A 13,535-nucleotide genomic window follows, 5' to 3' on the forward strand; every position below is an offset into this window, starting at 1 on the left:
AGGAATTATAAGAGTAAGTCGCAGCCAAATGTTGCTCATCAAATGCACTTGAATAATTGATCATCAGCAAGTGTGAGCACCTCTATAAAATTAGAACTTTCGGCAGTTCCGGGATGTGTTGACAGAATGTGAAAAAGGAACGACATAATCAGTGATCTTAGAGAAGTAAATGTTGCTGCCCATCGGTCTGTCAAGAGTTATAAGGTAATTTCCAAACAGCTTCAATTCCATCATTCTACAGTGAGAAAGATTATTTGAGTGGAAAACATTCCAGGAAGCTACTGATCTTCCCAGGAATCCCACCAAATTCACCCCAAGGTCAGTCATTATACACATCACTCACAGGCCTCAGTTAGCTTCTTAAATGTTAACGTCCACGACAGTAAAAAATAAAAAAAATAAAATAAAAAAAGAAGGCTCAAGTATGTTTGGAAGGGGTGCCAGGGGAAACATGGGAACAGCCCAGGTTTCCAAAGTTGCATCTGAATAAACCACAAGACTGTTTGAACAACGTCCTTTGGAAAGATGGGACCAAGGCTGAGACATTTGGCCACAATGCACAATGCACATTTGGCTAAAACCAAACAATAAATCAGCACCAACCAACCAACCACCATATCAGCTGTATAGGAGGGAGGATGATTTGGAATTGTTTTGCAGCCACAGGACCTGTGGCTAATCTTAAGCTATACTAAGAACCAGGTGATATTTTTTAGGTACACTCACACTCCTTAACCAGATTTATCCAAAGTCTTTACATATGTTTACATGCACATTTTGCACTCATTTTGCATTACTGATTTTTTTTTTAAAATCTCTAGATTAAAATCTGAATGACTTCATCCTTTACAAGCAATCTGTGTATGCAGATGCTATAGGTCCCAACAGGACTCAAGGACTCCATGGACTTGTGCTGAGACAGAACGATTCAGTAAAAATGCAAGACCTGAATATAACATTTACATAAATGCCTTCCGCAATCTATTTGTCAAGTGTCAAGTGCTAACAAGAAGAGCATAATCTCCTCAATTAAAACGGCTAGTTCATACCATCCTCATAAACTCTTATCTTCCTGCATTGTCACTCATCATTCCCATTTGAAATCCCTGTACTTTGAAGAGAATGCTTGCTAGCACCTTCTATTTAAAAAGGACAACAACAAAAATGAAATTAAAAAAATTAAAAAAACAAAAAAACAAAAAACGGTACCCACTGTGCTCAGGTATGAAAGCAATGGCGAACAGCTACATTTTCCCGACTGGTGTGTGAGGTTTGAATTGAAAAATGTGAACCTACATGTTTTCATCAAAAAATTGACATGTTATAGCATCTCCATACATTCCAAAAACATTGCAACAGCATAAAGCACCGTGTGGCTTGTAGGTTAGGAGCCGTGAGTAAGACTAGAAAAGTCTCATGTAGGGCATAATTTGGTTTAGTGTGACACCTAGAGGCGAAACCTTTTATTGCAGCACTTGCCCATGGCAGCACGCTGCACATCTCTGTGGTGAAAAGAGCCTGAGCCATATTGTCATTAATGTGTGGCAATATGTGGTAGTGATAACACCACAGTCTTTGTCTTTGGCACCAGAAAAAGGTGAAAATGGACCATTCCCCTTGCCAATGAGCTGAATTTTCACGTTTCCCGCGGACAAAAAACGTCTCCCAGAGAGAACATAACAATACATATATTATTTTATTTGCATGTTACATGGTGATTAACACAACATGTGTTCCAAGCTGTCTCCAGAAAGAAAAGGTTACTTTGCTTCGACATTTCATGTCACATTCAAATACAGAACACTGAATTCAAACAACTTTATTTTGTTAACATTTCTCATATACCTTTATTACATATCATATTTTATTTTTTAGAAACTGACTTCAATTACCTTATACCATAATAAAGTAAAATAGAAAAAAGGGACATTGCTGTGTCCTAATCCATGATTGAATCTTAATTCCCCGTGACAAAGGGAAGGAAGTACAAACATGATAGTTACATTTGCCTTTTAAACTTTTAAATGTAGAGTTGTATAAACACAATCTTATGGATTTGCTGACTTTACAACATTCTACAGTAGAAACATAATGCTGTATATACACACAGAGGAAGAGAAAAAAACCAATCTAAACTTAATATAGAGGGTTACAAGTGTAACCATAGCTCAATGGAAAGTAGATAGTTAGCTGCTGGGCCAACTCATCATTTATCTCATGCCTCACATGTATGCCACTTTTTCAGTAGGTTAATCATATAAACAGATGAGTACACACGCACACATACACAAGCCAGTTTGGCGATGTTTTGAGGCAATGCTGAGTAGTAAACTACATAGCTGTATCTACAGTCTTGAGTAGATATCTAGGTCTGTCTGCAGGGGGTTGGTGCTGTGTCATTATAGGCTGGCTGTTGGTTTGTATGAGCAATGGAATAATACCAGATCTCCTTTTTCTCGCTGCTTTATGGATAAGACAGAGCTCCATGGCTTTTACGTCAGTGGTCCTATAAGTCAAGTGCTTATTAGCTGGTTTTAACCCGCATGGAAGCACTTAGACTTCCACATCGGTGAGCTTAGTCTCATTGGAAAACACACCTGAATGGCAGAAATTTTAGATAATGACCTGTATGCAGGCTCATGAAATTAAATGCAGAACGCAATTTGGGGATATCTGACCCAGCTTTTTTGGTCTGTCAGGGTCTCCCCCTCTAAAATAAAACAAAGAGACAACACATTTATTTTGTCTCTTCTGTAAAGCTCACTGGTAGCACAGATCATGTTTATGGAAACTGATCATGAAAACCTATTTCACCACAGCTACCGGATCATTCGGCTCTAATTAAGGTAAGAAGATAACTGCTGATAAACTACAATAGCGTCCTCAAGTATGGTTGAGTCAGAGCCTAAAAATCAATCTGCAGACTGTAGTATAAAAACACCAGGACTCACTCGCACAGTTGTAAAATAAAACCAAATAAGATAAAATAATTTAAAAAAGCACGCAACACAATAAAAGTGTAAAAACAAGCAGCTTCTTTCGTATTCTAAGAGATCTGATCGCAAGACATTGTTTTCGTTGTGTTTCATGGAGCTAATGGAAATATGAATTCATAAATGCTTCAGTTTTGATTAAAAACGCGGTGGGTTTTCAGTCTCTGTACGTCTCAGCTTAGACTGGAGCATTACCAACACTACACACACAGCCATGGCCTCAGAAGCATTTACAATGAGAGAACACACTGGGAACGAGTCTTTTAATGCGTGACAAGGATGACAGTAATTACACGTGTGTTTTTACAGTACTATCTCGGCTTGGTTGTTTGAAAGAGCGGAGACCTGAACGCACACATCCAATCAAAGAGCTGAGCTGGGCACTGGAGTCCAAACGCTATTAGTCACCACCAGTGTCAGTGCTGTCTCTTCAACAGCTACGGCCTATGAGCTGCTCCCTTTGAAAGATTTTCTTCAAAATATCAACACGTAACATATTCATTTAACCATTTTGTTCATAAAGAAGCTAACACACTGTTCAGTCTAAGCATAAAGTGTGATTAGAAATCTTGCTGTAGGACACGGTGAGGTAACAGCACTATTATTCTCATTATTTCTCATTTGTTTGATTTTTTTCCCATAAGGCCTTCAGCACAGTGGCCTTGGTGACACTGAGGGGAACTGCATTCAGTATTCATTTGGTTTCTTCTGTCATATTAAATCTCAGGTATGCGTAAGAGCATTATGAAGCTCATAATACTCCACTCTGTTTAACATCATTTAAGCTAGCACTCATCTCGTTTCAAGGACAGGTACAATAATTACTGCACAGAATTATAAAAACCAAAAAACAACATAAAAACCATTGTTGTATAATGGGTATCTGCCAGGTCCAAAGGTCTACATTTCATTAATCCTCAACAAATCACAACCTTATTCAGAATCATGTAAAATGAGCTTTTTTCATATATAAGGACATTGGATTCATGAGGTGCACACAAAATAATACCCCCAATATCTATATATTATGAATTTTTTCTGTATCATTTTCATATGAAAGCACATGTTTTTGATTAAGAGAAAAACAAAAAAGTAAGTCATTCATTGGTGTCATACATTTTTATCCAAATTCCAGCAGTAGGGATAAAATGATCCTAAAACTCATCGACTGAATGCAAACACTGCTCGGTGCAGCCTCTGAGACAAACTGCACATTATGGTTTTCTTATCATAGAGTAATACAAAATTTTACTATGTACAATACGCATCATTATAACCTACTGTGTGTTTCTCTTCCCTGTTCTTTTTTTTGTTGTTGTTTGTAAGTGAGAGTCTAAAAAGAAAAAGAAAAACAGGTTGTTTTTTGGAATAATGGGGAAGGGTCGCAAGATATCACAGAGCTCCAGACAGACTAATTTCTTCAGGTTTGTTTCTGTTCCCATATTTCTGGGCTCTGCTTGCAATGACACTGATTGCAGAGGTATCTGCCTAACACTATATCTGTGTTTCAGCACAGTAGCATCAAATTACAGCTCTAATCTCATCGCAAAATCAGCCGTAGCAGTTTCCCTTTGAGTTTCACATGTGTTAGTTTGAAATTTACGTGTATATTTGGCAGATGCTTTGCGTGTTTCTCATTAATGCACTGGTTATAAACACTCGGTTAAATCTACGCTTTAAGTTAACATAATACATCTAAGGGAGTAAGAAGAAATACACCTCATGTCTTCAGTAATCCTAGAGACAAATGATTGTTTTCTTGGGGTCCCTGTGAGCCGGGCCACCTTCATTTTTATTCCCATGTAGACAACAAAAAAACAACCCCCCCCCCCAAAGCCCGACCCAGACCCAGAAGACAAGATATAGCAGAAACAAAAGAAGTGCATACGAATCAAAAAGAACAATGCGATTCTTTAAAACAGCACTGTTTGCTTGTTCTGTCCTTCATTTTACTGTTTTTTGTTTTTTTGTTGTTGTTCCTAAAACATTTTACTCATAACCCATCGGTTTTTTTTCACACCTGTAAGCAGTGCTCGAGAGCACGTAAGGTTTTTGTATCATGATGCAAACAGTCTGGGGAAGAGGGCGGCAAAGTTGGTAATAAGGTAGCAGTAAGGATGCCGGTGAGTTGGAGAGAAGAAGAAGAAGAGCGAATGGGGCGGAAGGCCAAGGTGCGAGGCCGGGGGGAGAGAAGGGGAAGGATAGAGGGCAGCGGTATTAACACTTCAAGAAAAGGCAGGCGAAGGAGGCTAGCAGGAGCCACAGTGATTGAGATACACAGGCAGAGCCGTTGATATCTCTGCCTGTCCCGGGTCCTGTGTGGAGAAGCAAAGAGAGAAAGGCAGCAGGGTTAATGAGAGCTCACTCAGACTTCTAGAGCAACCACAATATTGGTTTGAACAAGAAAAAGGACAATACAGTTTTATTTCCTTTTAATCCTGCACAAAAAAAGTCATTGCATCGCTGTTCTGTTGCTAGCAGACATTCTACACAGTAAACTGAAAAATAAACATGTGTTTGTAGCCTTTTGCAGGAGTTTTTGGTGACATCTAGTGGCCATGTTGTGCCATTGACGCTGTGTTATTCAGTGATCATTCAATGCTTTAGACCACAGAGGAGACATAAACCGGTGAGCCTGCTGATCAAGCTTAATATGACAGAAAAAATAAATAAATGCAGTCTTGTTGCAGAATACAGGAAACTGCAAGCTGCTGGTTTAACAACTGCCTGTAATACTTGTTGCCATGTTTGTAGCTCATCAAGCTAGTTAAGTCAGCAGTAGCCAGGCTATCAGGTTAGGTATATTATCAGTGAAAATCATGTGATTTGAATGCCAAACAAACACAACTAAACTTAACGTAACTCAGTTCATGAAGCACTATTTGATCTGCTAGTTGCATATAATAATTGCAGAACTTGTTTGGGCCCTCCATTTGTTGCATTTCTACCAAGTTCATGATATGGAAAGTAAAAATTCCTTCACATTTCCCGCAAACTGGCTTTTTATGACTTTTGATCTCTGCAGCTTTCTTCCACCACTCTTCTGCACAAGATTTATGGAGCGAATAAACCGACATTTAGACAGTATTTTGAGTGTAAAAGAAACACTTATCACCTTTTCCTGTGTGTCAGTCCAGTAAAATAAATGTTAGATGTCACTAAACTCAACAAAAACACAGACCTAACTTATCCAAAGGAAATATTGTCATGGACTAATGTTGATCTGTATCCAGGCGTTCTGTGGGACTTTTGTTTTTGTTTTATTATATATTACTACTTTGTTTCTATATGTTGGCATTTTCTTTCTTTCTTTGGAGTATCACGAAAAAGGTTTTATTGCCACCAAAAATAAATTGATCATCTCTTTTCGCTTTCAAACATGTTTCCCTTTTGGTCAAATCCCAGTCTGCAGTGTCAGTGCAGATGTCTTCCTTTGGGAGCTAGTCTCCATTTGGCTTTGCCTCCCTGCCACAATTTCATCTTTTTACAGCTTTTAAGTGCTGGCAGAGACAACGAGACACATTTGTCACAGTGAGTTGAGCCACTGCTGGCCACGGGAAATGTCGGTTTGTTGCTCTGGTATTGTTTACGGCGCTCGTGGCATATTATACATTCACCCATCATTTTGAAGTGTGTTGTTTTTGAGTGCAGTTTTATATAAAATTCAAATGTTGGGTACACGACGGCCCTCTGAGCTCAAAGCAGCACTGTGCCAGCCAGGCTTTGGGGTGTGAAAGCTCAAAGAAAGCAATTCAAACAGCATTAATTTTGTGCTCAGTGAAACAACTGTGTGGGATCTCTGACAGCTGCCAATGTGAAAAATATGATATTAACAGCGAACCACAAAAGTAACGGTGGAATCATCACCCGGCTCTGCGGCCCTGCGCAGCTTCACGATTCTTCAGGCTGAACCATTTACGAGCGCTGTTTATTCCTCGATCTTCTCAGCAACCCCCATATGTTCTCATTACCAGCAAAACAACTCTGATAACCCCGCTGTATGCCATTTGATGCCCAGCTGCCGACCGTGTTTGAGCAGCTAAAGAGCCTTATATTCAGAAAAACCATAAAATCAATAGTCTGTAAAATAAATCAAAGTGGATTTAACCACTGCTCCAAATAAAAGAACTCCAAATTGACACCAGCGCTGCTCTTGTGGATCTGGATGTCTGAGAAGTTTAGGTGCCAGAGACGTGTGTGTGATTGTGTATGTCAGCTTGTTAACATGCTTTTTTATACCCTCAAGTGGCCAAAAATCAGTGATGTAACTAGAACGCTTCATGAATATTGCAAACATTTACATGCTTATGAATGCAGCTCAGTTATTAAAGACATCCACACTGTGATCTAATTTTAGTTTTGATGCTTGTGAATTGAGACAAGCTTTGGTTACATCTAGTCGACCCCCTTCTTCCCTTTTAAATCTTCACCACCGAGCTGAGGGTGCCTTTGTGTGTCTGTCCCACTCTTGGGCGCTGAAGGTGGATTAGGACAATCTGGGGGCACATGCTACTGCTCTGGGATAGTCTTCTCTCTCTGTGTCTGTGTTAGTTTGTCTTTCCTTTATGTGTGTTAGCATTCCTGAGTTTTGCCTCTTGGTTTTTCTGTAGTCTGACCTCACTCCATGTCCTAATGAACCATATGCTTGACTTAAAATACGTTTGTTCACCTTTGGAAAGGAATATTTTGCTTTTCCTGAGGTTTTTTTTCCCCCATTAATAGTTCTTTTGTGGTGTTTTTGCATGTTTAAATAAAGTTTCTAAGGGCAGAGACTGCATCACACAGCACAGAAACAGACTTGGCTTCTCTTTGACTTTAGTCTGAAACTTAAAACTTTTCACCGACTGCCAAAAGCTCATTTCATTCTCCCGCTCGAGCCATCTTTCCTAAATTTCTCTAAGTGTTCAGCAAAATCGCTCTCACGCAGAGTTGAGAACACAGTCGGCCAATTGACTAGAAATGAACACACAGCGAGCTCTTTACTTCTCGCAGTCGTTCAGCAGCGAAGCTTAAAGCAGAGCACACAAACTGCAGCGAACTGCTGCTCTTCTGATTTTCAATAGTTCAGCAGGAAATTAGGTTAATAAAATTAACACTTAACCTCCATACTCATTATCCTTTAGGTGATTTTTTGTGACAGAGGACAGGAAAAAAGAGGTGCAGTAAAGGAACACCCAGGCATCTGCATCAGCATTATAGCATATGGGCTGCCTGCTACACTCAGTGAGCAAAACCAGCACCCCAGGTGACGTCTTGGTCATACATGGTGTAGTGATGATACTATAGTCTTATTGTTATATATGAACACACAGGGACTGCATAGAAAGGGGTGGAGGAGACGTGCTCAGCCTGAGTATACAGCAGCTTAACTAAGGGACCAGCCCCATAAATGTTACAGAGAAGAAAAATTTTGAGCTTAATCTTTAAAGCAGAGAAGGTGTCTGCCTTCCCAAATAATCTGGACACTGGTTCCACAAAGAGATACTGATAGCTGAAGGCTCTGCCTCCCATTCTACTTTAAAAAACTGGCAAATTCAAGTAAGCCTGCAGTCTGAGAGCGAAGAGCTCTACTGGGACAATGTGATACAATGAGGTCTTTAAGATATGATGGAGCCTGGTCTTTCAGGACTTTGTACGTGAGGACTTTGAATTTAATTCCTTGATTCAACGAAGAGTCAATAAAGAGAAGCCAATATAGGAGAAATATGACCTCACTTCTGTGTTTTCAAGGCTTTTCAGGGAGCTTTTAGGACAAATGGTTAAACGGGAATTCGAGTAGTCCACCCTGGAAATAACAAATGCATGGACTAGTTTTTCAGCATCACTCTGAGACAGGATGGTTCTAATTTTGACATGATGGCAAAGATGAACTCAGTCGGCCCTAAAAATGTGTGTTAGCGGACATATCCTGATCATGATATTAGTAATGGACACCAGGGTGGTACTGGCAGACATCTAAGTATCTGGTTAGACATGTTGCTGAGATTTTTATGGCCAAATACAGTAACTCTAGTTTTGTCTGACTTCACAAGCATAAAATCATAGGTCACCCAGGTCTTTATGTCTGTAAGACATGCCTGTAATGTCACATTTAAATAGCACATGGAAGTAGTGAGGGTGGTGAGCAGGTTTGCTACCAATCAGAAAATTGGTGGTTTGATTCCCATCTACTACTACTACTAGTAGTAGTAGCCTCTGTCAGTGCGCCCCAGGGTGGCTGTGGCTACAGTGTAGCTTGCCATCACCAGTGTGTGAATGTGTGTGTGAATGGGTGGATGACTGGTTGTGTAAAGCGCTTTGGGGTCCTTAGGGACTAGTAAAGCGCTATACAAATACAGGCCATTTACAGGCCATTTACTATCTTTTGAAGTATCCTTAGGGCAAAATACTGAATCCAGAGTTGCCCTGAGGGTGTGTGGGGGTTAGAGAAGTGCTTAGCTATAGAAAAAAGTGCTCGCATGAATATATGTGTGATTGGCTGAATGAAGCTTGTAGTATAAATCACTTTGATCGCTCAGTCAAAGTAGAAAAGTACTCTATAGGTACTAGTCTATTCACCATTTTATTGTGTATATACTCACTATAGAGGAAAAGGCTGGCATTCTGGACGCCCAGTCGGTTTGAGGCCACACAGGTATAATTCCCATAATCCTCTTCAGTGATGTTGGCAATCGTGAGACTAGTGGTAGTTCCAGAAGTTTGGATGGTGATGCTCTGGGTATTAGCCAGCCTGGAGAGGAGACGTAGACAAGACAGTTTTAAGAAACTTCAAAGTAACAAAGATTAAAATTAGGTCTTGAAACCAGAAACCTTGAAACAACATTCAAAATGTCTTTACAAAGTGATACATTATATATGTCCATATGTTTTATAATCATGTCTGCCTGCAATGTTTTGCTATTGGACTGTTACTGTACTGGAGTAAAGGTCTTCAGATAGCCAAGCCCATTAATTACATTCCAAAACAAGTTGTACCTTCTAGTCGGACATTACTTTGCATCAGCGGGGGTCACGCTGCTGAACTCTCTGAGCGTAGGCGTTGTGGCTGCTCAGAAGAGCGAGATAAGCCTTTCTCATTTTGGAACAAACCTTTTTCATTAACAGTTCGATAGGACGCTGCATTTTACCAGGAGGTGAACCTCGACCTTTGGATTATGTGGCGAGCAAAGAGAACAACATGCAGTTCGCATGGGGCGAGGGGAAACGCCTGTGAAGATTTAGCTTTGGATGAATACCTGCAGAATTTGCAAACGAGTGGGAAAAAAAAAATGCGTTACTTTGTTTCTCTAAATCAACAATTCAAATGTCACTGTTCACATTATTTTAATTTTCTTTCTTTAACACCAACCAAAAAAATACTTTCAGTTGTTTTCGTCCAGATGAAATACCAACACGCCGCTAACGACCGTCGCTGTCGCTGATGTCAACCTTGAACCCCACTCACAGCAAATGAATCAATACAGCTTTTGCTGACTCAGACTGTATACCTCGCTGATGAACTGCTCCTTATATCATCACGACTAAATAAAACTAATTTAACGCCACGCCGTGCATAATGGATTCGTCTTGTTCTGGGCTGATTGAGCGCTTTCATATCATGAATGAGGTGAGGCTCATTCAAGGCGCCTCAACTTAATCCTACTTAAGTCGGGGTAATGTGGTAATCGGAATTCGAGCAGAGGAGCGAGAAGTTTGTGCTGACACATACGAGGTTGATAGGAAGTATTAACATAAAAAGGAAACGGCACATCATGGCACAGCATAATTTGGCTTGCTGGGGTGCTGCGGTGGGGGCGGTAGGGAGTGTTGAGGTCCTTCCAGCAGGGACACCTTGGGAGTGCTGGGAGCAGTGTGTGTGTGCGTTTGAAAGTAAGAGAAGACGGGGCAAGTGCACCAGCAGAGTCTCCCCCTCCCTCTCTGATGATAAGGCCAGCAGCAGAAGATATATTCTCCAGTGTGTCTTCATGAGAAGTGACTGCACTATTAAAAAGGCCTGCCTGCCTACAGAGCATGCTGAGCGATCTAGATAATGCACAGCACTACAGGGAGCTGAAAACAAACACCTATGTTTTTGTTTTTTTTTTACAGTAGATTACAGCTCATGATTTGTGATGCTCTGGCAAGGGACTGAACGGACGCAGACAGAAAAGATAGAAGTCTCTTTTGTTTTCACAGTTTGCTACAAAGGCTGTTAGGTCACTTAACCAGCTGTAGAAAACTACGATGTTATAAAAAAATTATTGTCCTCCCAGAGTTCACCTTCTCCATATTTGCATTTATGGAGCTCAACATTTCTGTTCCCCGTTTTAACTTTTAACACGTTGGCACACGCAGCTTCACGACTTCCATCACTTCTGATTTCAAGTTCATCCTCAAATATGCCTGTGTGTCTGCCAGGTTCTTCATCTGGCATAATACACTGGAATATATTATCTGAAATTTGGCAGGAGCTGTGGATGTCAACCTTTTTTCCATCCCCCCCCCCCCCCCCCTTTTTTTTGGAGGGACGCTTTTATGTTTGATGATTTTCCTCACAGGCAGAGGGCAGCAGAGCTCTACTGGATATCTTCCAACCATTGTTTCCTAATGCAAGGAAGCTACAATAAAACCCTGAACTGAAATGATTTGACCCCGTTTATTTGGCAGAGGGCATGTGGTGCGCTCACGAGGGCTGCAGTCTCGGGCCGGGACAGATGAAAGACCAAAGCAAATCATCGGACGACAGATTAAATTCCGCAGCCTGTGGGAGCATCTAAAGTAGGTTATCAGCGCCAAGGAGAGTGACAGGTCTGTCATGATTCAGGGCCAGTGATAAATGAAATCAAGAGGAGAGTCCTGCTGAGACTTGTAACCCAGAGATGATTGAAAATGCTCTGGTAGTTGTGACAGCCGCGCGTCAGCTGACAAAACAACAAACATATCCGTCTGTCACGCTAGCTGACAACTCAGTTTGGATTTTCTCATGTCAGGAGCACGGATGGAGTGAATCACTGTTCAAAAAGCAGGAGAAGCATCCTACTTTAGATGCTTTTGGAGATAGGCAGACGCTGATTCTAAGTTTTGTAGTGTACTGATTTACAAGTTGATTCAAATTCCATCATGTGGAAGCAGTGGGAGAATGCAAAAAGTGCAGGAAGGGTCATGACATCCAGGTAGCATTATCACTGCTCTAAACTCACGATGTATCCGTCTCTGCTGAGGCTAATTGGGTCTCCAAGCACTGTGAAGATTCTCAGAGACCGGCAAAGTCAGAGGCGTTGTGAAGTAACGCTCATTTCTGTTTGATAGCATGAATTTCAATTCATCACCTGAGGAGATTTCAGAGAGACTGACAGAAGATGGATGTTTGCAGTTTTAGTGGAGTTAAGCTTCTCTGCTCAGAGTTCAGCACCTCGTTGTGTGTTCACCGGCTCGTGCCAAACAGTTTGTTCAAACTGTGGATTGTTTGTTTCCTCAGTTTGCTCGGTGCAGGTGAGAGCAAAGCTTTTGGAACCGAAAATTGGTGCCTCAGTCCCGTTCCAGGTGAGCTGCTGTGGGGTTTTTTGTTTTTTTTTGGAGGGGATAAAACAAACCCAGGAGAGGAAGTGATTACAAAAACTCCTGAAGTCCTTCTAAGCTGACTTTGACGAGGAGGCAAAGTTTCTTTGCAATGTGTGGGGCTGCCACTCTGTTATGCCACTGAAAGAGTTGTTTTACAACACCTTTTACTGCACATCAGTGAGTCCCAATAAAAAAAAAAGAAACAGTATAAAAATATTAAAGCAGTTAAGTTATCAAATACAATGAGATTTAACCAGAATAATTCTAAATCTGAGAGGTTTCGCTAATTAGAATAGCGACCCTGTTTGTTTACCTAAATACCATGTACAGGAAGGATTAAACAAGGCTTAACACAACAAAAGACCAAAGCTAATGAGAAAACTTCAGTGGAACTTAAATATACTTCTAAAAATGTAGAAATTAGAAGAGAAGAGTTCTTTTCTTTCAATTATAACACACTTCCCTGCCCAACTTAGCTGTCTTCTTTTGAGCTTATCTGATCAAAGGAGGAGAGTTGCTAATTTGTCAGTTGTTATTAGTGATATCACCTATAAAGATTTCATCAAGTTGAGATGAAAGAGAATGAATGATGACCATTAGAGATTTTTATAGCTTTCCAATCAAAAAGTGCACAGTGTTTATCAGCACTAACCTAAGCTGTAGTTGTTAGAACATGAGCTAAATAGCAAAGAAGTGTTCCTTCTACAGATCAGGCACACCACTCATCAGCTACAACAGCTTCCTTTGTTTTAAACAGTGAAGAACTTGACAACATTAGCAAAGGTATGGTTTCATTAGCCAAAAAAGTTTTATTATCAAAGCCTTTTCTGATGTTGCTAAAATTTAATGTATAACATTTGAATATGTGTTGAGTATGAATACTAAGAGCAATATCCTGAACTGTTTTATTATTACTATTAGAGCTTAGTGTTTATCCTTACTTCAATGTAGCACAGACTTATCTTTTACAGGTATTTAGCTGTCGAGGCCAGGGCACTCAAC

At 40.4% G+C, this 13,535-nt stretch overlaps 1 protein-coding gene across 2 annotated transcripts in view; it reads right to left on the reverse strand.

The window, feature by feature from the left end:
- Positions 1-1,672: 1,672 nt before the first annotated feature.
- The window catches only part of lsamp (limbic system associated membrane protein), a 443,552-nt gene continuing 431,689 nt past the window's right edge, over positions 1,673-13,535 (reverse strand). For both annotated transcript variants that reach the window (XM_063494225.1, XM_063494224.1), the window contains 2 exons: positions 9,575-9,723; positions 1,673-5,308 (listed from right to left, as the gene is read on the reverse strand). In XM_063494225.1, the coding sequence (XP_063350295.1) occupies positions 5,211-5,308; positions 9,575-9,723 (247 nt within the window). In that variant the 3' untranslated portion in view covers positions 1,673-5,210. The remainder of the gene's footprint in view (positions 5,309-9,574; positions 9,724-13,535) is intronic.

This window comes from Pelmatolapia mariae, linkage group LG14, assembly GCF_036321145.2.
Source record: "Pelmatolapia mariae isolate MD_Pm_ZW linkage group LG14, Pm_UMD_F_2, whole genome shotgun sequence".
Classification (NCBI taxonomy): Eukaryota; Metazoa; Chordata; class Actinopteri; order Cichliformes; family Cichlidae; genus Pelmatolapia; species Pelmatolapia mariae.